At 37.0% G+C, this 26679-nt stretch overlaps 3 protein-coding genes and 1 pseudogene across 3 annotated transcripts; 1 reads left to right on the top strand and 3 right to left on the bottom strand.

Moving 5' to 3' along the window:
* Nucleotides 1–13530: 13530 nt before the first annotated feature.
* On the bottom strand, nucleotides 13531–14831 carry LOC112198592. The gene is made up of 3 exons (XM_024339742.2): nucleotides 14708–14831; nucleotides 14174–14545; nucleotides 13531–13845 (listed from the first exon to the last, which is right to left on the bottom strand). Exons 2-3 carry the CDS (start codon nucleotides 14488–14490, stop codon nucleotides 13752–13754), a joined length of 411 nt encoding a protein of 136 aa, XP_024195510.1. The 5' UTR covers nucleotides 14491–14545; nucleotides 14708–14831; the 3' UTR covers nucleotides 13531–13751.
* A 158-nt stretch (nucleotides 14832–14989) lies between these two features.
* Nucleotides 14990–17544, bottom strand: LOC112199001. The gene is made up of 4 exons (XM_040517625.1): nucleotides 17120–17544; nucleotides 15353–15477; nucleotides 15193–15274; nucleotides 14990–15080 (listed from the first exon to the last, which is right to left on the bottom strand). Exons 1-4 carry the CDS (start codon nucleotides 17227–17229, stop codon nucleotides 15056–15058), a joined length of 342 nt encoding a protein of 113 aa, XP_040373559.1. The 5' UTR covers nucleotides 17230–17544; the 3' UTR covers nucleotides 14990–15055.
* Nucleotides 17545–21387: 3843 nt separating this feature from the next.
* Nucleotides 21388–22600, top strand: LOC112198593 (protein TRANSPORT INHIBITOR RESPONSE 1). The gene is made up of 2 exons (XM_024339743.2): nucleotides 21388–22055; nucleotides 22138–22600. The coding sequence occupies exons 1-2, from the start codon at nucleotides 21795–21797 to the stop codon at nucleotides 22201–22203; spliced, it is 327 nt and encodes a 108-aa protein (XP_024195511.1). The 5' UTR covers nucleotides 21388–21794; the 3' UTR covers nucleotides 22204–22600.
* A 2570-nt stretch (nucleotides 22601–25170) lies between these two features.
* Nucleotides 25171–26147, bottom strand: LOC112198591 (annotated as a pseudogene).
* Between the last annotated feature and the right edge of the window lie 532 nt (nucleotides 26148–26679).

Below are 26679 nucleotides of genomic sequence, written 5' to 3'. Positions count from 1 at the left end.
GCAAGACGAGTCATATTTCAGAGATACTTTGAAATTGAGATATTATTTTCTTTTGTAATGTTTGAGCATTTATTTTGGGGCCTCAAATTTTTTCCTGCCTTGAGCCTCTAAACTCACAGGGCCGGCCCTGTGCGCATATATATATGAATGTAAGCTAAGGCCGGACTCTAGTTTCTGATTCGGGTATGAGGGTGTCTCTATTGTCAGCTGTTCCCTTATATATAGGAAACCATCCATTTCCTGGTTTTGCTTAATTTCATCATGCAGTTGACCTTGGCCGGCAGACAAGTTCATAGATGGAGGTATATGTTTATCTTTTGTGAAATGCGTGTCATCTGTCATATCTTTAAATATAGGTATTTCTTTGTTTGGCTTGACTTTTGTAGTCGAACTTGGCCGGTATGCAGATTCGGGGCATTTCTGCAAGTACCTCCCCAATTTTTCTTTTTAAAAATACAGTCCTACAAAACAATAAGTTAAATGATGACATACATGATTTTGAGACACCAAAATTTTCTTACTTGAGAGCATAGTTAGTAAAAAACAGAACGTGTATAATACGTGAAAAATACATACGTGTATTATTCAGACATTTCATTAAATAGTTCGTTGAAAAGTTCGGCAAAATATCTATAATTAATTAAAGAATTACATTTTTTAATTTTAAAATATTAATTCATATTCATTTTGTTCAATAATATGGGTAAAATACAAAAAAAAAAAAAACGTAAAAATCGTGTATAGTATGTGTATAATATTTTTGACTTCAAAAATACGAGAAATTTAACGAATCCCTTTCAAAAGTATGAAGTACGGAAGTATGTAAAAAAAAAAAAACATAAGTATGTGTTTTATTCCCGTATAATACAAAAAATTACTAACTATGCTTGAAAGACGCTTTCAAAATGGATGCTAGCTAGAAGCCAAATTCGTCTATCGGTCTTTCCAACTTAATAAAATGACACGCAAGCAATAGATAAGTTTTGTTTTGTTCACCTGGTTGCTTTGGAGGTCAAACTATTTGACATAGAGTGGCAGCCATGGTTTTGGAATAGAATGAACCTTCTCTTATGTGTACCACTGTAAGGCAGACATAATAGCGTCAACAGCTACCGCAGAATGCAGTTTTATAAAGTAATTGGTTGTTTTAGTAGTTCAAACTAGCAATAGTTGCCCGCGCATTGCTGGCGGAGTATAAGTTGATTCTTTTAGTTTCTTGTGGGAATTACTGATGTATAATCGTAGACATGAACTTGTGGAAGTTGTTTAGGTTATGCAACTCAATCTCGGAAACTCATCAGAACATGGAAAGTAGTTTGATGGATTTCTCTCAGACGGAAGTCAGATTTTGTGGGTTTGATTATATTGTTATCATAAATAGGTCTATCTGTTACTGTAGAAAACTGTTCCGTCCAAGTCAGGCAGAAAAATTTTGGTAGGATTGCCTCATAATCGTACCCAAAATTACCTAACTAGCTTGGATGGACCAGTCCTCAATTGTAGGAGATAGCACTATTGATGAGAACGATAATCTGGAAAAGCAACAGATAAAGTGAACAATGAAGAGATTTACTGCTAAAGTGTCATCTGTTGAGACAAGCACAACTGTCCCTAGTGTACGAGAATTAAATGACTATAGTTTGGCAAGAGACAGGCCAAGGAGGGAGACTAAGAGGCCTATCAGGTTCCAATAAAAATAGAGTCGCTAGCCCTTGAAAAGCTGGTAGTCGTTTGAGTTATGCTTGGAACTTGTTATCAGCATTTATGTTCTTTAAAGCTTTGTTTGCTCTCCCTATTCTATGTAAGCTGTAGGAGAATGTCTCAGCAATTTTTGGTTTTATCAATTGAATGAAATCAAAGCTTGAAGCTACTTTCCAGATCTCTCTCTGTTGCCTTTTGTTCTCTTTCTTATTCTCAGTTGGTGATCTGCATCAAGTGGTATTAGAGCACCACATTTCTGGCCCTCCAGAACAACCCAATGGTTCGTGGTGGACGCCGTGGTCTTCACAGACGTGACCCACGTGATCTCGAGAATGAAGAACTAAGGAGACAAGTGCAATGACAGGACCCGCCCTGGATTTCACCCTGAAATCCGAAGTGGCCCTGCGGCGCCCACCTTAGAAGAAATTCTACCAAAAATTGGAACTTCCCTTAAAAGTAAGCTACCTAAAAACCTGTAGGAAACATTTACACTTCTAAATCAACCCATCCTTATCCTCCTGGAGCCACTTGCTCCCCAAATCACAACCCCAATTTCACAAATAATGGTCTCAACCCACATTACAAGATTAATTTCACATGTTATCAGAGCAATACTATTCCATTAGGTAACAAAGAACACATAAATAGAATGAGTACGCGGAAGCAATGCTGTTGGCTATGCCTCGACTCCACGTACGCCCGACCTCATCTAATTTCGCCTGCAAACTGGGTATTTGAAAACCGAAGGGCCCAGGGGAAAGTAAGTAAAAACGTTAGTGTGAGTGGACAAAAATAAACAAATTAAAAAGAAAAAGATTTCATCCTTTCCCACGTTTATTCCTTTAAAAACCCAATGCATGCAGCAATAAGAAAACACATTTAGCTTTAAAAACAAGAATTTCAAAACGATACACTGACTAGCCTCGCTAGTCACAACATCCGAAAATTATAATGAAAAACGGAAATCTCGTTTCTCAAGAAAAGAAATAAGACTAGCCTCGCTGGCTATAGTGAAAATCGGATTAGACCCTGCTAGCCCAGCAATAATACAATGAGTAGGGGAAGATGATAGCCATACGAATGAGCCTCCCAGGCTCGGGTGATAGCCTCCCAGGCTAAAGTACTCCCATATACTCCCGTTATATACCCACACGCCACTAAGTGTAGCGATTAGGATACTGGGCTTCAGCATTACTGTCACAAAGGCAGTAACCAGCGCCACAAAGGCGGACGGGCTTCGGTGATCCCATCACCTCGCCACAAAGGCGGACGATCAATGCTAGCAATGATAATAGTCACCCAAAGTATGGCAAAAGGGTAATCCGTAACCATATAAATCCATAAATACATAAGGCTTCCCCAACTCTCGCACAAGAATTTCCAATGACGTGTCCCACACGCCAAGATAATCTCAAGTTCAAATATAAATAGGAGATAAATAAAAATAAAACATAATCTCCATAAATCGAAACAAAACCAATTCCAAGAATCATCATCAAGGCATTCCCAATGCCAAAACCGAAAGTCGATAAATAAATAAATATGAAGACTAACTCCATCGAAATCTCATTTCGAAAATCTCTTAAAAATCCCAAATCGACGAATATAAATATAATATAAATAGTATAATTCCGGAAATCACATCGGAAATAAATAATTCGTCAAATAGGATTATAAATCATAACCAACTTCGGAAACCAATCACCATTGAAAGCAGTTATATGAGATAAAGCGAAATCAATCTCTGAAATTTAATCATATGCTCGAAATGTAATATGATAATTAAATAGAGCATACTCTAGTAAATAAATGCATGCATCATTTATTTAAAAACAAAAGTCCACTCACAGTACTATTCCGACGATCACGCATTCGAGTTCCGTCATCGAGCAATAACTCAGTATGTCGTCCTGTACACAATTATATTTCGTGAATAATTATTCAACAATTTAATACGATTCCTAAAATCAATTCCTCATAATTACATCTCCCATTCTCCTCAGATTCAGCCCAAATTATACCACTAATACCAATTCGTTAATTTAAAGGTTCCAAGGCAGAACCGCGAGATATCCGACGGTCGGATTCTCGTAATTCGATAATCGAAACCCTAAACTTCAAAAATTCATAATTAATTCCAAGTTTCTCCAAAAATTACCAAACTTCACATACAAGCTCTACACAATTTATAGGATTTAATGGGCTAAAAACCGGAATTAAAACACTGCCCTACACCCCTCCACGCGCCACCCATAGTGGCGGCGCGTGGGGCTCACGCACCGGTGGCCACCACCTCCAATGGTCACCAAATTTCGGCAGCGCCACCTACTCATCAAACCCAACATTTTTCATGTTCACAACATTTTCCAATTTTACCTTGAAGAGCTCCAATTTGGCCGTTAAACACAAGCCCAGAAAACCCAAGAACCCTAGAATCGGGTTCTCCTTGATTCTCCTTCTACACTGCAAATCGTGGCTCAAGGCTAGGGGCAAAACGATCCTTGGCAAAAACCGCGCCTTTGACAGTGGTTTGGTGGCCGGAAACGGCCGGAATCGCCGGAAATTGACAAAACCTCAGTTTGGCTACAGTGAACTTCACTGCTAAATTCCGAGCTCCTCCGGTCGAGCCACAGCAAAACACCACCCCAGGCGTGACAAGGGAGAGGAGGTGAGCCTGCCGGTGCTCGGCTTCCGTGGTGGGGTGGCCGGAAACGGAAGAATTCGCCGATGGAAGAAAACGAGCAGAAGGGGAAGGAAAGTCGGGGAAGAAGAGAGAGAAAATTCGGTAGATTTCCGAAAATGGAAATCTATCACAGTAACTCAGCTATTTATAGAAAGTTACCGTAAATAGTAACCATAAACAGTAACTTTAATCTTTCGCTTATAACTTTCGCATACGAACTCTGATTTGTACGTACCACATATGCACGCGCTCGATTTAACGTCCTCTACAACTTTTAAGAAGGAAACTTTCTCAAATTTTGAGCCGAACAAAAAGTCAACAATTTAGGGCCACTAAAAGTATTGGAACGACGGTAAAAGTGAAAGTAGTTGTCGTTTATCGTCCAAATGACTAGTAAACGGGTAAATCAAGATACGGGACGTTACATGCAACACTTAACAGAGCGATTGGATCGCTTTGAAGCCCGGAGTCGAGAGGAAGATGGTTCGGCCTCCGACTACGACGTTGAAAATCCCTTTCACTTTCGTGCTCCGCATGAAGAGCCAGGTGGAAAGGGCAGGTATGATCGTGCTGGTTAGTTAGATATGAAAGTGGAGATTCCAGAATTTGAAGGGAAAATCAAACCAGAGGTATTTATTGATTGGTTAAATACAGTAGAAAGAGTCTTTGACTATAGAGAGATGCCAGACCATCGTAAGGTAAAGCTTGTAGCTATCAAGTTAACAAAACATGCATCAGCTTGGTGGGAGCAGTTGAACATGAGAAGAGAGAGGATGGGCAAATCAAGAATTACTACATGGGAAAAGTTGAAGAAGGCGTTAAGGGGAAAGTTTCTGCCAGACAACTATCTTCAAGAATGGTTCTCAAAGTTGAATAATTTTTCACAAGGAAACAAATCAGTGGATGAGTACACTGAGGAATTTGATTTGCTCATGATTCGTTGCGGCATTGATGAACCGGAGGAGTAGACCATTGCCCGTTATCTAGGCGAGTTACGAAAGGAAATTCATGATGTGGTAACCTTACAGCCTTATTGGTCATATGATGATGTTTACAAACTTGCAGTCAAAGTACAGAAGCAATTGAAGCAGAAGACTAATCTAACAAGTGGGTTTGGTGTTCGCAACCCCATTCGAAGGGATCAACCTTTCGTGTCAGTTCGAGAACAAGAAAAGCCGGGTTCAAGGCTTTTGGAGAAGGGAGGTATGGGTAAAACGGATGGCAGTTCAAGTTCTAATCGACCAACCGGTCCAAGCAACAGATTGGTGAAGTGCTTCAAGTGCTCAGGTTTGGGACATTTACAAGCTGATTGTCCAAATAAAAGTTTTATCAATTTCATAAATGAGGCTTTTCTTTTGGAAAACTCAGTGAAAGAGGATGATACTCCTATATATGATGAATATAATGATGATGATGGTGTTACATGGAGTGATCATGGGGAGGCCCTAGTCATTCAACGAAGCATGAATGCTACCAAAGTTGAGAACCATGACTGGTTGCGCCATAACATTTTTCATACCAGGTGCACTACCAATGGGAAGATATGCAATGTTATAATCGATGGTGGTAGTTGTGAAAATGTTTTGTCACAAGAAATGGTGGACAAACTGAAGTTGAAGGTCGAGAAGCACCCAACTTCTTACAAGCTTGCTTGGTTTAAGAAAGGGAATGAGGTAAATGTTAACCGGCATTGTTTAGTTTCATTTTCTATTGACAAATCATATCAGGATGAAGTCTAGTGCGATGTGGTACCCATGGATGCATGCCACTTGCTATTGGGGAGGCCTTGGCAGTATGATCGAAAAGCTCTTCATGACGGGCACAAAAACACTTACACTTTTGTAAAAGATGGAGTGAAGGTGATTTTGGGACCATCGAGGAGTGAGACAGTAGCAAAGTGCAGCAAGCATGAAAGTGCTACCTTCCTTACCATGGCAGAATTTATAGAAGAAATTCGAGAAGAGACTCATGTGTATGCGTTAGTTGTGCAAGAGCTAAATGTTGGAAGTTCAATTCCCCAACAACTTGAGGCATTATTGGAAGAATTTTCTGATGTTATACCTGAGGAATTGCCAAGTGGTTTACCACCTATGAGAGAGGTGCAACACCAAATTGATTTCATTCCAGGATCTAATTTACCCAACAAAGCTGCTTACCGGATGAGTCCTACTGAGCATCATGAGCTTCAAAGACAAGTCATGGAGTTAGTTGAGAAGGGGATGATTCGAGAGAGCATGAGCCCATGTGCCGTTCCAGCCCTTTTGACACCAAAGAAAGACGGGACTTAGAGGATGTGTGTGGACAGCAAAGCCATCAATAAAATCACAATAAAGTATCGGTTCCCTATCCCTCGTCCAGATGATATGTTTGATATGCTAAGTGGCTCCCAGGTGTTTTCCAAGATTGATCTAAGGAGTGGATACCATCAAATAAGGGTAAGACCTGGAGACGAATGGAAGACGACCTTCAAGACCATAGATGGGTTGTATGAATGGCTTGTCATGCCCTTTGGATTGTCAAATGCACCAAGTACTTTCATGCGCTTCATGAATCAGATATTTCGACCATTCATTGGTAAGTTTCTGGTGGTTTACTTTGATGATATTTTGGTGTACAGTCTGAATGAAGAACAACATATTAATCACCTCCGACAAGTGTTGCAAGTATAGCGAGAACAGAGGCTATATGCAAACCTTAAGAAGTGTGATTTCTTAACTGATAGCTTGGTGTTTCTCGGTTATGTTGTTTCAAGGGATGGAATTAAAGTTGATCCAAGTAAGGTGGATGTTATTCACAGTTGGCCAACTCGTACTAATATCTATGAGGTACGAAGCTTTCATGGACTAGCTTCCTTCTATAGGAGGTTTATTCCAAATTTTAGCTCAATTATAGCCCCCATCACTGATTGCTTAAAGAAAGGTGAATTTGAGTGGGGTAAGGAAGCTGCTGAAAGCTTTGAGTTGGTAAAAGAGAAAATGACTACTGCCCCTGTGTTAGCAATGCCAGATTTTGAGAAGGTATTTTCTTTAGATTGTGATGCTTCCCACAAGGGAATAGGTGCTGTTTTGAGTCAAGAAGCAAAGCCAATTGCCTTCTTTAGTGAAAAGCTCAATGATGTAAAGCATCGCTATTCAACATACGACTTGGAGTTCTATGTAATTGTTCAGGCCTTTTGACATTGGCGCCATTATTTGATTCACAAAGAGTTTATTTTATTTTCAAATCATGAGGCTTTGAAGTACATCAATGGCCAACACAAACTGAAAGCTAGACATGCAAAATGGGTGGCTTACTTGCAGGAATTTACCTTTTCAATTCGGCATAAATCTGGCCTCCAAAACAAAGTTGCTGATGCATTGAGTAGAAGATCATCTATGTTGAGTTCTATGCAGGTCTTTGTGATTGGGTTTGAAGTTTTAAAAGAACAATATGCAGATGATCCTGACTTTAGGAAGATTTGGAAAGATTGTCAAGCAGGAAAGGCTTCGAAGTTCTTGTTGCATGATGGATACTTATTTTATGGCAGCCGCTTATGCATACCAAGGTGTTCTTTATGATCTGTTATAATATCAGAATTGCATGATGGAGGCCTTGGTGGACACTTTATGCATGACAAAACTTTGGGGTTGGTTGCAGCAAAGTTTTATTGGCCTGGAATGCGTAGAGATGTTTCTAAGCACGTGGGGAGGTGTCGAATGTGCCATATCGCCAAGAGTAAGTCTCAGAATACAGGCTTGTATACACCATTGCCAGTTCCTGAATCACCTTGGGAAGATGTCTCTATGGACTTTGTTTTGGGACTGTCGAAGACAAGACGTGGGGTTGATTCTATTCTTGTGGTGGTAGACAAATTTTCCAAGATGGCACATTTTCTTCCCTGCACCAAAACCTTTGATGCAACTCATGTGGCTCAGTTGTATTTCAAAGAAGTTGTCAAACTTCATGGGGTGCCTAAGTCTATCAAATCTGATCGTGATCCTAAGTTCGTTAGCCATTTTTGGAGGACACTGGCGTAAAATGGGAACTCATCTTCAATTCAGTAGCTCTTATCACTCTCAAACGGATGGTCAGACTGAAGTGGTAAATCGATCTCTTGGAAATCTCTTAAGAAGTCTTGTTGGAGAAGAAAAGCATAATTGGGACCTCTCTTTGTCATAAGCTGAGTTCGCATACAACATGTCCAAGGATAGATCAACAGGGAAGTGCCCTTTTGAGATAGTCTATGGGGTGATTCCAAATGGTCCACTTGATTTACTTCCTCTGCCAATCACCAACAAATTCAGTGGTGATGCTGAAGACATGGCAGAACACATCAAAAATTTGCACTCACAAGTTCAGAAAAGATTGGAAGAAAGTAGCAAGAAGTACAAAACAACAGCAGATAAGCATCGAAGATATATGGAGTTCAAAGAAGGAGACTTGGTGTGGATTAATCTCCGCAAGGAAAGGTTCCCAAGAGGTAAGTTTGGCAAACTCAATGCTAGAGCTGAGGGTCCATTTTGAGTGCTTAAGCGTCTAGGTGAGAATGCATACCAGATTGACTTACCTGGAGATATGGAGGTTTCAGCATCTTTCAATGTTGCTGATTTGCAACCATACTATGGGACTGGTATTGAGCAAAACTTTGACTCGAGGTCGAGTCGTTTCCAACCAGGGGAGACTGATGAAGTGTCATCTGTTGAGACAAGCACAACTTGTTGGAAATTTTATGATTTAAAATTAAAATATATTTTATTTATTTCTTTATTTATTTTGGGGGTTATTTTCATTTGTGTTTATTTCTCTATTTATGGTTTAACGGTTTTTTGTTTTAAATATATGATTATTATTTGACCATTATATGGTTAATGATGCTATTGATGGTATGGTAAGTGTGCCCTATATAAGAGTACGTGGCTATGGTTGGAAGGCATATGGTGAGACATGAAACATGCACATGTGTGGGAGTTTAGATTGTCGGATAATGAGAGTATACATGACGGTATAATCCACCATAATGCAACCACTCTAGCCAAATACCTCTACCAACGATATTCTTACAAACTATACATATACCTACTTTACTTATACACCGTTTTGAGTGCACGGGTGATTAAGGTTCAATGGGGCTTCTTAGCTGGACGATGGAGCTCGAAGAGTTGTTGTATCTTGGGGGAAGTTCGTCATTCAACCCTGTGCAGTAGGGGACGAATATTCTCTTAGGACAGTGCGCTTGCACGCCTCGACTCGATAAGTTTTTCTATATAAAACCTATATATTATATTATTTTCTTACTTTATTTCATTTTCTTATCTATATCTCAATTTTTATTTCCCAAGATATTTTCATATTATTTTATTTTAATGTTACAGGAATTCCGTCCCATATTTTTTACAACAATCTAAGAGAAGATTCAAGCGGAATTTCTGACAAAGACGGACAATGTGAAGTTTGAGGAGTCACAATCAATATCGCACATTTGGCTTCTTCTTTATTTCTCAACTTATGAATACCTTAATATTTTTCTTTCAATTATTAGTTTATATCGGCCTTGAATGCTAATTGCATTTTGCTTTGCATGTATACTAATTAATAGTTGAATATCAACTAATTCTTGATAGGAAAAATCTCTCAAATGCCAAAGTTGATGGAGGAATTAGTGACGCAATAAACATACACTAGCCTCTACCATGACGAAGGAATCCTAAACCACTTCTACGGTATAACTAACTTTTGTTCCGTAAGAAATATATGTTTTTTGCAAATTATCATTTTGTAGTTACAATTATATCATTCGGCATATAAATTCATATTTAATGCATATGAGTTCTTTCCCATACATAAGCAAATTAAAAGATCGTGATTAAAATACCTATATGTTAGTAGCCAACAAGCAGGTACGTCTATGTGCATGTTACAGTTAAGTTTATATATATAAGCTTATTTTCCATCAAGTCATATTTGCAAATTAAATTTGCTTTCAATGACAATTAATCTGCCATGAGATCAGGTTGGCTATACTTATGATTTGTTGACCGTTATATGAAACTAATATTTCCTATGATATATAAAATGTTGCTACTCGAGGTAAGTACATCTTGATTACTAGTTTTATGAGTTATTCTATTGTATTTACATACAGATAATAATTGTTTGCATACAATTAAATATGTTAACAATAATATTATGAATGCAATTGACCTTAAATTCTATTGCAGCTCTTTATATGTTGTCAGGTCAGTTACAAATGACCTTTGCCTTTTGTTTCGGGAAGATTATATTTTGATGCAATTACAGATTATTATTAATGATTATTTATCTTTTCTTTCATATAAAAAATAATGCTGTTTCAAATTGTGGTGATACTATTCATTTTGTCTCATTATTAAAATTTACTTAAGTTATTAGCTGTAACATTTATTGAGTTCCTGAGTTATTACAGAGAGAAAGAAAATAGTAATGGTATGTTTTCTTTTACTCTCAAATTTAAGTTTATATACACATTATAAGATATACATATGCTACAATATATTGTGTTAATTGCATATGTGCACACAAATGCAACAAGTTATCTCATAAACAAGAATGCTCCTACAATATTTGTAAGTTCAATTCGTGAGAAGTTTTTATTTTGCTTTAATGAGTCAAAAAGAAGTTATTTTTAATTTCAATAGTGGGGGTTACTATTTAAAATGTTAACTATTTCATTAGTATTCTTTAATGCTTATTATTACGGGTTTTACATAACTGATCTTCTTATGAGTATATTTAGCATTTACCATTCTCTCATGAAAGCGTCTATCATGGAGAGATGTGGGGTAAGCTCTAGTTATAACTTCTGCTAACATGTCTTGAAGAACATTTAATATCAGGAAATGTGGGGGTTATGGTTATATTTTTGTTCACTATTTAATATTTACTTCAATGATATTTTAAATGCCCTATGGTAATGTGGGGTTAACACTTGTAGCAATTTATCTTACGTGATCATTAAATAATCAGTGCAGAGTTATAAATTTTCTTGTTCTCATATGGAGGAAAACACTCCTGTGAGAATTGTGGCTGATGGTTTATTTGAGACTTACAGACAAATTAAAATACAGGGTTTTGCGAGCTAAAGGGACAAGCAAGATATGACTTAGGAAAATTAAAATAAATAAAATATGACATAAGTCATATATATGCCTTGCTGATGAGGCTCTTATAGTCTCGAGGAGGAGACTATATATATAAAATTGCTGAAGGGGGATGTGCTTAAGCCCATAAGGGAGTCACCTAGGGAGGTAACCCAACTTCTGTGATTAGAGATCCCATGAAGGAAGTTCAATGTGGTAGAAACAATCCATACTGCGTGACTCAAATATAGCACACATAAATTTTAAGGATATATCCAAAAGAGATATTATCCTGTACATCCCTAAGGCATTAGGTGCTATATTAAATGTGACGTTAGGAAGGGAAAACAATGATACCCTGAATGAGTTTCGAGGCGGACAAACTACCGCGGGGTCCGGGCACACGTACCCTTGGAGAACTCACCTAAGTGAGAGTTGTTCGTGAGGCCGCGACAATGAGAATTGGGCTGTTCTCTAATACTCTCATGAGAATCAAGAAACGCACGGCCATAAATGCGCCAACATGCGAACCTGTCTAATTACCCGTACTGTGTGTGTGATATGTTGAAGTTTGGTCAAAGGTATCAAAGTTCAAGACTATGTCACTTTGGTTCCTCAAATAGAGACTGTCACACTAAGCTAGGTTCAAACCCGAAAGGTACCTATGCCGATTGCATAGTAAAAGCACTCAATTATTTTGTTTTAAATGATTTTATTTTGATTTTAAATCAGTGGGGGATTGTTGGAAATTTTATGATTTAAAATTAAAATATATTTTATTTATTTCTTTATTTATTTTGGGGGTTATTTTCATTTGTGTTTATTTCTCTATTTATGGTTTAACGGTTTTATGTTTTAAATATATGATTATTATTTGACCATTATATGGTTAATGATGCTATTGATGGTATGGTAAGTGTGCCCTATATAAGGGTACGTGGCTATGGTTGGAAGGCATATGGTGAGACATGAAACATGCACATGTGTGGGAGTTTAGATTGTCGGATAATGAGGGTATACATGACGGTATAATCCACCATAATGCAACCACTCTAGCCAAATACCTCTACCAACGATATTCTTACAAACTATACATATACCTACTTTACTTATACACCGTTTTGAGTGCACGGGTGATTAAGGTTCAATGGGGCTTCTTAGCTGGACGATGGAGCTCGAAGAGTTGTTGTATCTTGGGGGAAGTTCGTCATTCAACCCTGTGCAGTAGGGGACGAATATTCTCTTAGGACAGTGCGCTTGCACGCCTCGACTCGATAAGTTTTTCTATATAAAACCTATATATTATATTATTTTCTTACTTTATTTCATTTTCTTATCTATATCTCAATTTTTATTTCCCAAGATATTTTCATATTATTTTATTTTAATGTTACAGGAATTCCGTCCCATATTTTTTACAACACAACTGTCCCTAGTGTACGAGAATTAAATGACTATAGTTTGGCAAGAGACAAGCCAAGGAGGGAGACTAAGAGGCCTATCAGGTTCCAATAAAAATAGAGTCGCTAGCCCTTGAAAAGCTGGTAGTCGTTTGAGTTATGCTTGGAACTTGTTATCAGCATTTATGTTCTTTAAAGCTTTGTTTGCTCTCCCTATTATATGTAAGCTGTAGGAGAATGTCTCAGCAGTTTTGGTTTTATCAATTGAATGAAATCAAAGCTTGAAGCTACTTTCCAGATCTCTCTCTGTTGCCTTTTGTTCTCTTTCTTATTCTCAGTTGGTGATCTGCATCATTTACCAATCATACTTCAGATTTCAGAATAATAGACTATACAACGAACAGAACAAAGGACAGAGATAGAATATGGAATAATGATATCTAAAAAGCATACCAAGATTGTAGTGGCAAAACATACACCAGGCGTTTAATGTGATATGATATGCTCACAAATTACTGCATATAGTTAAGTCAATACAGTACTGATAGTCATTCTCAAAAAAAAAAAAAAAAAAATACAGTACTGATAGAGTATTTGATTCAAAGGAAGCTAGTACAACCCAGCCAGAGTAGCTGGCAGGTTGTCCAAAAAATTAACTGCTTCCATTGTTCAAAGATCATTAGATCTGTTATCACTGCTGAAACAACTGGAGCTAATTATCAAAAAGTTGGACTGGAGTTTGACCAAAAAATTAATACCTCCAGTTCCCAAAAGATCCAGTTGTTTCGCTGACTATAGCTGTACACAAAATGGAGTCAGCGCAGGTATAATTAGATAAAATAAGTTACAGCTGTACAGAGGAGCAATTTAGATTCAGTCTGCCTTTTCTTTCTGATGTTGTTCTTTGCTTGCTGATGATGACACTGATGATGCCGATATCATTGCTCCACGCTTGGTCTCCTTCTCACTTTAAATCAAAGAACACGTCGTTATTATTTGTAGAAATTGAAGATAGATCAAACAGTATAAGAAAACACAGGCACTACTGCTAAGGCAGATTAATGCAATCACTTTATCAAAGTCATTTTATCTATGTAGAGTAAATTAGTTAAGTATTTAGTTGTGAGGAATTAATTATAAGGTGTGGCACGTTGACTACTTTGAACAGATTATAAGGTTTTCATAATAAAAAATGTTAAAGAATTAAATCACGAATTTATAGCAGATTTATAAAACTGTATGCAAAAGTTATTATCACACGTAAAACAGTGAAATTGAGATTGACTAATGCTTACTTCTTGGCTTTTTTCTCAGGCTCTATGATGCACAAAGCTTTTCCACTTGCTTCAATGTTTCTTTTTCCTTCAGTTGGAAGCCGCTCCGATGTTACAGTGGTTGGGGTTTGTTCCACCATTGATGCAAAGGATTGCTTACTTGGGAAAATGTTTCTGACCATCAGCTCGCTATATTGATTGACTGTGATTTCAAAGAGATAGGTTTCATCAGTTGTCTTCTTAATCTCTTCTGGTAGTGTCTGCTCTGTTGGATACAGTCTTTTGTTCACCAGATCTTGACAATTGATGCCAAACAGCTGCTCTGCCTGTCTCCCCATCAGAATGAGCGTTGCTTGATTATTATCATCTCAAATGGTGACATAAACTCTGTAACTGCAGGCAAAAAGAAATGCGTTACATTGAATGTAAATTTCAATTAATTTCAACTAATTATGACATGGACTTCCTTTAAATGAAGTTGGTTTTCATTAAAGTTGTAATGTTCTTATTAGCTGCACAATTAATGTTTGGAAATAAGGTTGTTAGTTGATTTACCATGGCACAGCTATTTGCACATCATGTTTAGGACAAATTAATTCACCACTGTCCTCTCTTTGCTTCAGTTGTTTAAAACACTTTGAACAGCCTCTATACCACTAATCATTATGGACTGGAAACCGGAGGATCGAAGCAGTGCAATACACTTTTATTCTGTAATGAAAAGTGCAAACACTTGAGTAAGATATTTTTACTCAAATATGTAATTAGAGGAACGTAGAAATGAAAATTATTTGTCATATCATGCATATATCTGGATCCATGTGTTTAATTCAAAGACCGACTTTGTTGTTTTGTCTTTCATCTCTTCTGCTGTTGGCCGTTTGAAAGGTACAGGAAGTACTTTCACTTTGTCGCCTGCTTTCGAGAACTTGGAATTTGTTTACACTGTGGGATTAATATTTTGAACTGGCAATGCTGGAATTTTGACTTTAGATGAATGATTTGACTGATACAGCAATGTTGTAATAAAAATGACTCACTCAGCTTTGTATTCATTTGCTATTGGAATATCTGGATTGATGATGATGCATGTATGGCCTGTTGTTGCTGCTGTTACCCGTTCTGTAAGTTAAAAAAATAATTATATGTAGTTGTCAGCTGTAAAAATAATCAGTATCATTGTTTTTAATTAATGTTTACCTTGGAATTTGGTCAACCTTAAACCTGTGAATACAGCGAGCACTGGTGGGGATAACTGTTTAACTCTTTCCATATCAAACTCTCTAGCTATGTCACCCCAGAAGGTAATTCTGATATCCTCCCTCCTGCATTTTTCAAAAGGTGGTTTTCAATTTCTTGTTAAAGCATTGAATAGAGACAGGCTACAATACCCTCCCGTATCTCATACTTTTTATTTTTATTTTTTTAATATATAAAAATTTAATATAATGGTAACCTGATGAATTGGTCATCAGGTTATCCATTCAAATTTTGACACATGGCAATTTTTTTTTTAAAAAAATACCAATTTAACAACACATTTGTCATCAATTTGTAATATTGTCTATATACCTGTAAATATTGTCCTAAATAGAGTAAATACCAAAATGTTTACCCCAATTACACAATCGAGAACTTATTACGTGAATGAGGACACATGCTCTATTTGGTATAAATATGAAGAGTTACCGCTTGTACAACACATTTGTCGTCAGTTTTATAAAATGGTTCATATATTGGTAGATGTTGTCTTAGCCCTTGTAATTACCACAAACAGGACATTTATTATAATATTTTTAATCATTTGTCCTTATATTCGTAATAAGTGTTGTCAGAGATGTAATTATTTTCTCAATGAGAAAGATTACACAAGATACACCCCAATTACACATTTGAGACCTTTATTACGTGAATGAGGACACATACTCTATTTGGTATGAAATATGAAGATTTACCACTTGTACAACACATTTGTTGTCAATTTTGTAAAATAGTTCATAAAGTAGTATATGTTGTCTTAGACCTTGTAATTACCACAAACAGGACATTTATTACAATATTTTTGATCATTTATCCTTATATTGGTAATAATCGTTGTCAGTGATGTAATTATTTTTTCAATGAGGAACATTACATAAGGTACCACCCAATTACACAGTTGAGAGCTCTATAACATGAATGAGGACACACGCTTTAGTCTAAAATATGAAGATTTATCATCCAAAACAACACATTCGTTTTTAATTTTATAAATGATTCATAAACTTGTAAATGTGGTCCTAGACCTTGTAATTACCAAAAAGAGGACATTTTTTTACAACATTTTTCATCATTTCTCCCTTTTTATTTATTATTTTTTTTTTTTATAGATATCATAGTATGTGGAATAAATACCATACTAGAATTAAATTTCCACATCTATAAGGTAATATATTGTCATCATATAAGTAATTATTTTATTTAATGATAAATTACTCAAAGTAGACCTCAGTTATAACGAAAATGTTCACCTAGTCAGTTATTGACCAAGAAAATAATGCTCAACCACCCTTGGATGTAAATCGAAAGGCAGAGAGAATTAATATTAAGTTGAAGTGTTTTGTTTTCCACCCTTTGATGTAAATCTAAGAGTTGTTGAGCATAAATTCTTTGGTCAGCAACTGACCAGGTGAACACCACTGCAGTTATAATCCATTAAGGAAAGTACTAATGATGCACTTAATTAGTAATAAAAGACTCATTATTTTTTTATTTTTTAGAGAAAAAAGATTCTATAATTAATTACTAATGATTTGGTTAAGGTGTAAACAGGTTACCAACCTTTTAAATATTCAAGGCCATTGGATATATTATTAATCCAACGGTCTAATATATTCAAAAAAATGGTTGTATAGCAAACAGCCCAGCACCTTAGAATTTTCCGCATTGAATATATGTAATGGAACAAGTAATCTGGAAATAACGTACCTCAAATTTTCTACAAAGATTTCACATTTTGATTCCGATTTTCCAGTGTCTTTAACAGTAACTTGATGTTCTGGTATCAGTGATTTGATACAACCGTAAACATCTTGCATAAAAAATAAAAATAAAAATTGTTAGCATGATTTGACTTTTAATATAATGTATAAATTTAGAAGTTGTTTATTTAGAACTGATAAACATACCCTTAAGTACTGTCTGAGTCCTCATCTGGTCCTCCAAGTTGTCAAAATGAAGGAAGTTAAATGAATATTCTGGGATTGGAGGGAATGCATCCATTACAGGCTCAAACTTTGTTGACTCATTGAAACACTCTTCTACCACGTGACCAGCAACTTTATATTTTGATACAGGTTTTCGGTTATAGAAATTGGTAATGTCATACACCTGTCCTTCTTCCATTTTTTTGGACATGTAAGGATCAGTAGATTCCTCAATTAAACCGTGAATAGTATGTGCCTGCACAGACTTAGAAATGAAGAAAGTAATGTTAAGAGTTTTGAAACAATTATGGTAATTGTAAAAAGAAAATTGTAAAAACCTTGCCTCTTCGTCGACTAACAGATAATGGAGGCCATCGTATATGTTACTGTTATACTTTTTCGGTCTCTACAGTCTGGATGCACAAACTCTGATTTTGAAAGTAATCTGATACAGTCTTATGTGACGAAGCAATGTATATATGCTCTATGTTTTGTTCAAGCTGAAAATGAGAGGGAAACTGTATTAGAAGAGAAGGTATAAGTCGTGAAGGCACTTTGTTTCAATATTGTTGACATTGTTCATAGATTGATATTTTTGAAAGGAACTTACTTCCATGATTCATCTGTCTACAGTGGACCTACAGAAGTGCATAAATAAGGATCCCATTGAAATAAAATAATTGTAAGTGGATTCGAATGAGTTTGCATTTAAGGTTCAAGTACAAAAAAAGAGTCTTGATAATTTGAAGGCACAGAACATCAAAGTGTATCCAAATGTCAGTAAGAGTGTATAATATGTCCATGTACGTAGTTCAGAGGTAAAGTTGAATTCAGGAATCAGAGGTAAAGTCTACATTAGGACTGAAATCAAGTTGAAAAAAAAAAAAAAAAAAAAAAAAAAAGGAAAATTTAGTTCTATGCAATTAATTGTATGCAAAGAATCCTGATATGTATAACTTTTAGCTTTTCAGTTCCATTTTACTGCTTGAAAAAAGAAAGTGACAAAAACAAAGGCAGAAGTAGTACTATAACATCAGAACGAGTGATTCTTGCGTGGGGCAGCCGCACCGCCACGTGGTGCAGCAGACCAATCATTCCCCTAGCAGGGGGGTATTTTGGGTATTTCACATTTAAAAATCAGGGACAATTTCGGAACAAAGAAAAAAATTTCTGAGATTTGATTGGGCAGCCGCACCGTACACGTGGTGCGGCTACCCGCACCTAAGAATTGGCCCATCAGAACAGAAGGGATCAACCTAAAAGAGCAGTCTTAGCCCTCTTCCCTGTTTCATAACCATATATATTACTCTTACACTTTTTAAAATATTTTGATTGAGTCAGAACAAAAGAGTGTTCAACAAAGTAAATTATCACTAATGGGTTCTGACGTCGATTTTGACGTATAAGGATGTTGTCGGCTGAAAGTGGGTGCTGACGTTCATAAAGGCTCCTCGAATTGGAATGCTACTGCAGATGCTTCTTATATGCTGAACCATTCAGGGCAAAAACGTAATCCCAAATTGAATCCCTTTTGAGTACTATTTGTCCGGTTCTGGAATCTGGAATCTGGAATCTGGAATCATCAGGATATATGCTTCATTTTGTCTGGGTGCGGGAAAATCATTATCATCTGCAGGGCCGGCCCTGTGAGTTTAGAGGCTCAAGGCAGGAAAAAATTTGAGGCCCCAAAATAAATGCTCAAACATTACAAAAGAAAATAATATCTCAATTTCAAAGTATCTCTGAAATATGACTCGTCTTGCATTTTTAGATGCAAAGGTACTAATCAAATTTACATAATCAAGTTTTCCAACAATATCTTTTTCAATAGATATCATAGCCAAACCACTCAATCTCTCTTGTGACATAGTAGACCGAAGGTAAGATTTGATCAATTTCAACTTTGAAAAACTTCTTTCTGCAGAGGCAACTGTGACTGGTATAGTTAGCAAAATCCTATAAGCAATCCAAGCATTTGGATAACAGCCATCAACTTCTTTTATGTAATTCAACACATCAATAGCTCTTTTTGTTTCATTGGGTAAATCTTCACTCAACATTCGTAAGTCCTGATATAGATCATCTTCATTAAGATCAGAAATCTCGCCATGCTTTAATAAATTTGTAAGGTTAGCACAAAAACTCTTCAAACTATCTCTATCTGCAGACCTTAACTTGTCCAAATCAAACAAAAGCCCAAATTCTCTTCAAAAGTCTTAAATTGCTCAAACCTGGTTTAGAAAAAAAGAAGAAGATGAAGTTCAATAAACTATATAAACATGTCTCACCCAAAACAACGGCTTCTCTGCTTGGATTCTCTTTGCTATAATCTGCTTAGATATCATTAAGTTGGATAAATCAAGTGGTAGGTACAGAGTTGTTCAATTTGAAGAAACTCACAGCTATGATCTTGTAATACAAGAGTGTGCTCACAGTTACTTGGTCAGTGACATGGTCAGTTACGTGACCAGTTACATGACCAGTTACAGTTACTTGGTCAGTGACATGGTCAGTTACTTGACCAGTTACATGACCAGTTACAGTTACTTGGTCAGTGACATGGTCAGTTACGTGACCAGTTACATGACCAGTTACTTGGTCAGTGACATGGTCAGTTACGTGACCAGTTACATGACCAGTTACTTGGTCAGTGACATGGTCAGTTACGTGACCAGTTACATGACCAGTTACTTGGTCAGTGACATGGTCAGTGACATGGTCAGTTACGTGACCAGTTACATGACCAGTTACTTGGTCAGTGACATGGTCAATTACGTGAACCCCTAAAGAATATCATATAGAAAGCCTCAGGCATATAGCAAATTTTCAACAGAGAATGAATGAAACAGAGACGAAAGTTGAAACATGCATAACTGATAACTCTAAAATCCCTAAAAACAAAGATGAAACAAAATCATTGTTCATTGTTCTGCAATATCTTAAATAGTTCACAAGTCTTAAATTTTCAATAAATGTTATAAATCATGATTTCATAATTACATGTTTCAAACCAAAATTGAAAAGGAATGGAATACAAGAGGCCAAGAGCATCAAAAACACAAATAGAGAACGAAAAAACCAAAATTTCTTCAAAATCGAAAATAAAAACCTTCAAAGATCTTACCTTTTTGCGTTTTTGGAAGATAAAATCAACTTTTCAGTCTCTTGAATTTACTTTTTCATCTGATCCTCTCAATCACAATTGGATTTTCGATAGCCACCGAGGAAACCTTCTGAGATGTTCAATTATAATTGGATTTTTGTCTTGGATTGAGAAAGTGCTTCAAAAACTTGAACTTAGAAAGAGGAAAATCATCTCCTCTCTACTGCTTTGCGTCTCAATCTGATAGAACTATGGAAGTATTGAAAACAGAGGGTCATGTTGCGTGTACGAAGACACAAAGTGGTTTAGATTGATTTTTTTTTTTTTTTTTTTTTTTTCTGCAGGCCTACATAATAAAAATTGTTGAGGCCCCTAAAATATGAGGCCCTAGGCTTGGGCCTGCTTCGCCTAGCCTCAGGGCCGGCACTGATCATCTGCACATGGTATTCCAGCTTCAATCTACTTTGTAGTTGGTATTAGCTCTATCACTCTGTAAAGCATGTCTAATTTTTACTTCAATTGCATAAGTGAATGAGCTCTGCGTGTTAGGCACCATAAGACATTGTCAGCAGATATTTCATTATGTTCTCCCTTCTTATATCATTTAATTGATAATTAATAATTATATAACAGAAAAATGTGAATAAGAGTTATAACAGAGTCAATTCTTGTTATAATGGGATAAATCGAAGTCTACTAATATATAATGGGATAAGTAAAAGGGAAATGATGGAAAATGTCACATTAGAGTGTGAAATGATAAAAATATCACCTAGTTTTCCACTTGATAGAAAGGTCCATAATAAATTGTTACTAATATTAATTTAGTCCTTATGAATAATAAGATGATGTTAAAAAAGGTTAGTTTTTCAATTTTTTGATTCCGATTCTGCCCTTAAAGCAATCCACGTTTATAACTTTATATTCAAAATCCCAGAGCTCAAATTTTCTCTCTCTTTTATTAGAAATTTCAAAACCTAAAAGCTTGATTCGATTTTGATCAGAGTTTCTCTCTCCAATTTGATTCAGATTTCAATTGGTTCAAATCGAAGGTGACGCAGCTTCTATTCATCGACGACTACGTCTCCTCCAGCCAAATTGATTAACCACCGTTGCCGGCGCCAGCTTCCGATTGCGCTTGGTCCAATGACCTCCAGTGGCTTTTTTGTTTTTGGTTTTGTTATGGTTTTCACCAGCTCCGGCGACTCACCGATGGTGTGTCCGGACTGCGGTAGTGGCTTCATCGAGGAGATAGGCAACCCGGCCCGCTCCGCCCACGTGGATTCGTGCCGCAGGGGGAGTTCTGTTGCTGCGATGTACATGATCAAAGCCAACAACCGTTTCGGTTTCAATCATGATCTTTGACGAGATCTTGGAGCTGATTGCCAAGTCTTTCAAGAATTTCAAGCTCCTTGTGCTTTCGTCCTGTGAGGGATTCAGTACCGATGGCCTTGCCTCCATTGCGGCTAATTGCAGGTTCATCTCTCTGCTGCTATGGTTATCTATCAGGATTGGCAAAACCCTCAAAATCAACCTCAATGAGTTCCCTGGTGCCTACAGAGCTGACTCTACTGCAATTCCCGAGACTCTCACTTACCAGAGAAAGCATCAAAATGTGATTACTAATGCTGATGATCTCTTTCTATGTTCTATATGTTTAATGGAAATGCAGTTTAATTTATTTGACTGGATTGCAGATGGTGAAGGCCAAAAGGAACATGGAGCATGATACAGATCCTGGGAAGGATATTATGGGATTATGAAGGTACAACTCTAAGCATCAGCAAAGGTGGTGTTCTTCTTCTGTCACTACTAGTACTTGAATCAAGATCAAATGGTGGGTAACTAAGGAATCTCCTACCCCTTTTTTAGAAACCGGAGTTGATTTGATTTCATAACTCAGGCAGCTATACTATTAGTCGGAATTAGGATATGATCGAGCAATAATTGTATTTATATTTGATCATTAGAAAGTACTTTATATTATACTCCTATATATGGAGCTCTATGCTGGCTGAATTTTCCCAAGTATGTGGGTATTTATACCCTGTTTTGATCCAAAACCGGAAACAGCTAATGAGTGACAATATCAATGTCAGATGGTGGAGAGCTAATATGAGGCAATTGATAATATGATTGGGCTTTCTAAGCCCAGAATGATCTTCTTGGTGTTTTTTCTTGCTGCAAATCTCCAAAAATACTCATTATGCTATATTGGTTCTACAATTCAACAGATTGTTAATTTTGATTGTTATTAAATCAGTCATAATGTTCCGGATAATGTTATGTTTGTACAATATTAGTTTAATTTTGGGTCTCAGATGAAAATTGTTGAGAACTTGATCACTCTTAAGAAGCTATAACCAGGGACAATTGTAGATCTCTAGCTTTCCTTATCTTAAGAGGGGTTTTGGTTTACAACTTTAGCACGCTAGTAGTGTTTCCACAATGCTTATTGAATTTGAAATGCATTTTGAAGCTTATATTTAGTGAAAATCACCAAATTAGAACAAATTACAAACAGTATCTAGAGTTGCAAACTAAAAACAGCTTTCCTAAAACAGGGCATGAATTGATGAAGTCAAATCATTTCAACATCGTCTTCAGAGTAGCATAGAGTAGCGCAAGTATGGGAAACAAAATGTGTTCTCTAAATGATAATCCCAGGAGCAAGCCTCTGTTATGGATCTTCACATCAAACCCAAGAACTGGAAGTTAAGTCATTCTATAGCTAGTTCAAGTCGAGTCATTCAATAGCTTTTCAGGGTACACCTCAAGACCAAAGGTCTCAATCCTGACCATAAGGGACAATGTCTTCCACACGAGCGTTGTAACTGCAAGAACAGAGGTTTACATTTGAAAAATCAGTTCGTGGCCATACTAGCAGGTAAACGTCTGAGCATTACAAACATCCATCATCAATTCATCACCTGAAATGAAAGAGCCTACATCAGTACGTTCATAAGTTAAGTTATTTTATCTAATTGTATGTCATTGATATCCCAATGAGCATGCCATTGTCATGGATCTTGTTCAAGGATGATCTGCAGCTGCTGCATCAGTGGCCTTCCTTCTTCTCTAACTCATCAGGTAACGCCTTAATACCATAAAAGTCCTCTACGAGACTCCAAGTTGCTACGGCACTGGTACAATCGCTCCCACAGAAACGTGTTGCCTGTCCAACAGGAAATAGATTTTCATTAACAAATCTGACCATATTAGCTAATTACATTATGCAACAACAATAGGTAGCTTGACCAGTGACATGACCAGTGACTTGGTCAGGAATTGACAGTGATTTGGTTAGAGATTGACAGTGACATGGTCAATGACATGGTAAGTGACATGTAACTTGCCTAGTGACATGGTCAGTGTTACTGTTAATCACATGTCACTGACCAAGTAACTGACCATGTCACTAACAAAGTAACTGTCAGTAGCCAAATCACTATTAATCACATGTCACTAACCAAGTAACTGTCAGTAGCCAAGTCACTGTTAATCACATGTCACTAACCAAGTAACTGACCATGTCACTAACCAAGTAACTGACCATGTCACTAACCAAGTAACTGTCAGTAGCCAAGTCACAAGTGAATAGCCAAGTCACTGTTAATCACATGTCACTAACCAAGTAACTAACCATGTCACTAACCAAGTAACTGTTAGTAGCCAAGTCACAAGTTAATAGCCAAGTCACTGTTAATCACATGTCACTAACTAAGTAACTGACCATGTCACTAACCAAGTAACTAACCATGTCACTAACCAAGTAACTGTCAGTAGCCAAGTCACAAGTCACTGTTAATCACATAGCCAAGTCACTGTTAATCACATAGCCAATGACTTGAGGTTAACAATAACTTGGGCAGTGACCTCACTAACTAGAGACTTGAACTGGTCAGTGACTTGGCCAGAGATTAACAGTGACTTAGCCAATGACTTGGCTAGTAATTGACAGTGACATAGTCAGTGACTTGAGATTAACACGATAGTGACATGCAATGTGACTTGGCTAGTAACTTAATCAGTCATGACTGTGACATGGCTAGTGACATGGCCAGTGACTTGGGCTTAAAAGTGACCTCATTAACGAGGAACCTGACCTAGCCAGTGACTTAGTCAATGACATGAGTATAAGTATCTAACAGTGACATGATTGAGTATAAGTATCTAACAGTGACATGGTCACTGATCAAGTTACTAGCCACTAACATGCAATGTGACTTGGCCAGTAACTTGACATGTGTATTAAATGTATAACAGGACCTGGCCTAGATGTGGTTTCATAATAAGAATACTAAACGTTATGAGCTATAGGAGTAATAATTTAACAAAACACTCAATCCCACAAGTCATGATCGCCAACATAATGAGCATCAAGACCATTTTTTTTTTTTGGATAAAATAAGAAAACACCAGTAATTTGTTATTTGATACAAATTACAAGCCTAAAATGATAATGTGCCTAGGCCTCTTTGCTAAAATGTAAAGCCTATTTGAAAGTAGTTTTTCCTGCTAAAAGTTATACAGAACCAATTGTATCTCAGAGAAATCCAAGTATATTTCTACAGAATCTTGATAAACTATATCAACAACTAAACTTCAAGCACCATGAAACATACCAACATGACACAGAAGCTACAGACACAGAAGCTTGTTAAGTTATTTCCATATGAATTCACAGAATATCAATTCTAAAGAAACCACTAAACCTTCCACACTGACATTCACTGTGGCAAGCGTTCTTCAACTTCACTCCACCTATGTTGATTCACAGTGAACTTCTCCTTCATCTGGCCGATAAGCTGGCGAGCCTCAGCCACCTTCCCAATGCTCACAAGTCCATCCACATGCAACCTCATCGTAGCAAAATTCGGCACCCAAATCTTCTCAATGCTCTCCTTAGCAAACCTCAACGCACTCTCGAAATCCCCTCATGTGCACAAGTAGTACACTAGATTATAATAGCAGTTGCAATCCAGCTTAAACCCCCTCTCCACCATCTTCTCAAACATCTTCTTCCCTTGCTCCAAATTCCCCTCCTTGCAAAACCCAAGAATCAAATGGCAAAACGTGACCGCATTCGGCTTGATACCCCTCCCCAACATCCCATCCAACAATGCCTCGGCCTCCATCGACTTCTTCAACTTACAAAGACTCCGAATCCTAATGTTGTAGGTATTAAGCCCAGATTGGAACCCAAATTCTCCATCAAATTGATCACATTTCCCACATCCTCAAACCTCTCCTCGCTGTAAAACCCCGAAAGCAAGTTCCCGAATGTGTTCCCATCCGGCTTGATCCTCCTCTTCTCCATCTCTGCCAAAACAGAGTAGGCAGAGCTGGTGGAACCGGATTCCAAAAGGGATTTGAGTGCGCAATTGTAAGTGTCCAGATTTGGCTCGATCTCATAAATCTTCAGAAAGTCGCGGTAAATCCGAGTCACCTCTTTGTAATCCTCGGCGAAAACGCAAGATAATAACAGGGCATTGAGGAGCTTCACGTCCTGGGGGATACCGAGTTCATGGCAAAGCTCGAAGGTGAGGACGGCGTGGTCGGGCATGCGGGCCTGGCCGTAGAGGAGGATGACGTGGGAGGCGATACGGTGAGTTTGGAGGTCAGCGGGAGGGCAAGGTTTTAGAGCTTGACGGAGATTCGGACCAGGCGACGGCATAGACGCCGTTGGAGGTGTCGAAGAAGCCATGGCGGTGAAGTCAGTTTTTTTTTTTTTTTATAAAACGGTGAAGTCAGTTGAGAGAGACAGGGTTAATTATATCGTGAAATAGGTTGGGGAAGAGAGAGGTGATGGCATGAGTTGTAATTTTTGTTATTTTTAATGTCAGATTGTTAAAAGGTGACCTTAATTATCATGAAGACATTTGTGTTACTTGAATTATAATAAGGTACTTTAAAATGACTTCTTTTATCATTGTCCCATAAGTAAAATGTAAATCATAAATTATAATACATATTTGTAAACTATATTTTTAGTATATACTTATTTTGCATGTCGCTATTATTATTTATTAAAATTTTTAATCCATTTCTTGATTTGACTCTTGAAAGCGCTACATATAATTGTCCATGCGTAAAAACAGGTTCTGGTAAATATATGCCAACTTAATTCAACGATTGACCTTGACTTTTATTGATAGTCATAGCATAACACGGTCTAATAGGAAATTGTTGTTTTTAAAAAATAAATGGCCATTTATTCTCAGATACAGTAAGAATGA

The sequence above is a fragment of the Rosa chinensis genome, chromosome 4, assembly GCF_002994745.2.
Source record: "Rosa chinensis cultivar Old Blush chromosome 4, RchiOBHm-V2, whole genome shotgun sequence".
NCBI lineage: Eukaryota > Viridiplantae > Streptophyta > Magnoliopsida > Rosales > Rosaceae > Rosa > Rosa chinensis.
Note: the sequence above shows the minus strand (reverse complement) of the source record. Positions and strands in the feature narration are given on the sequence as shown.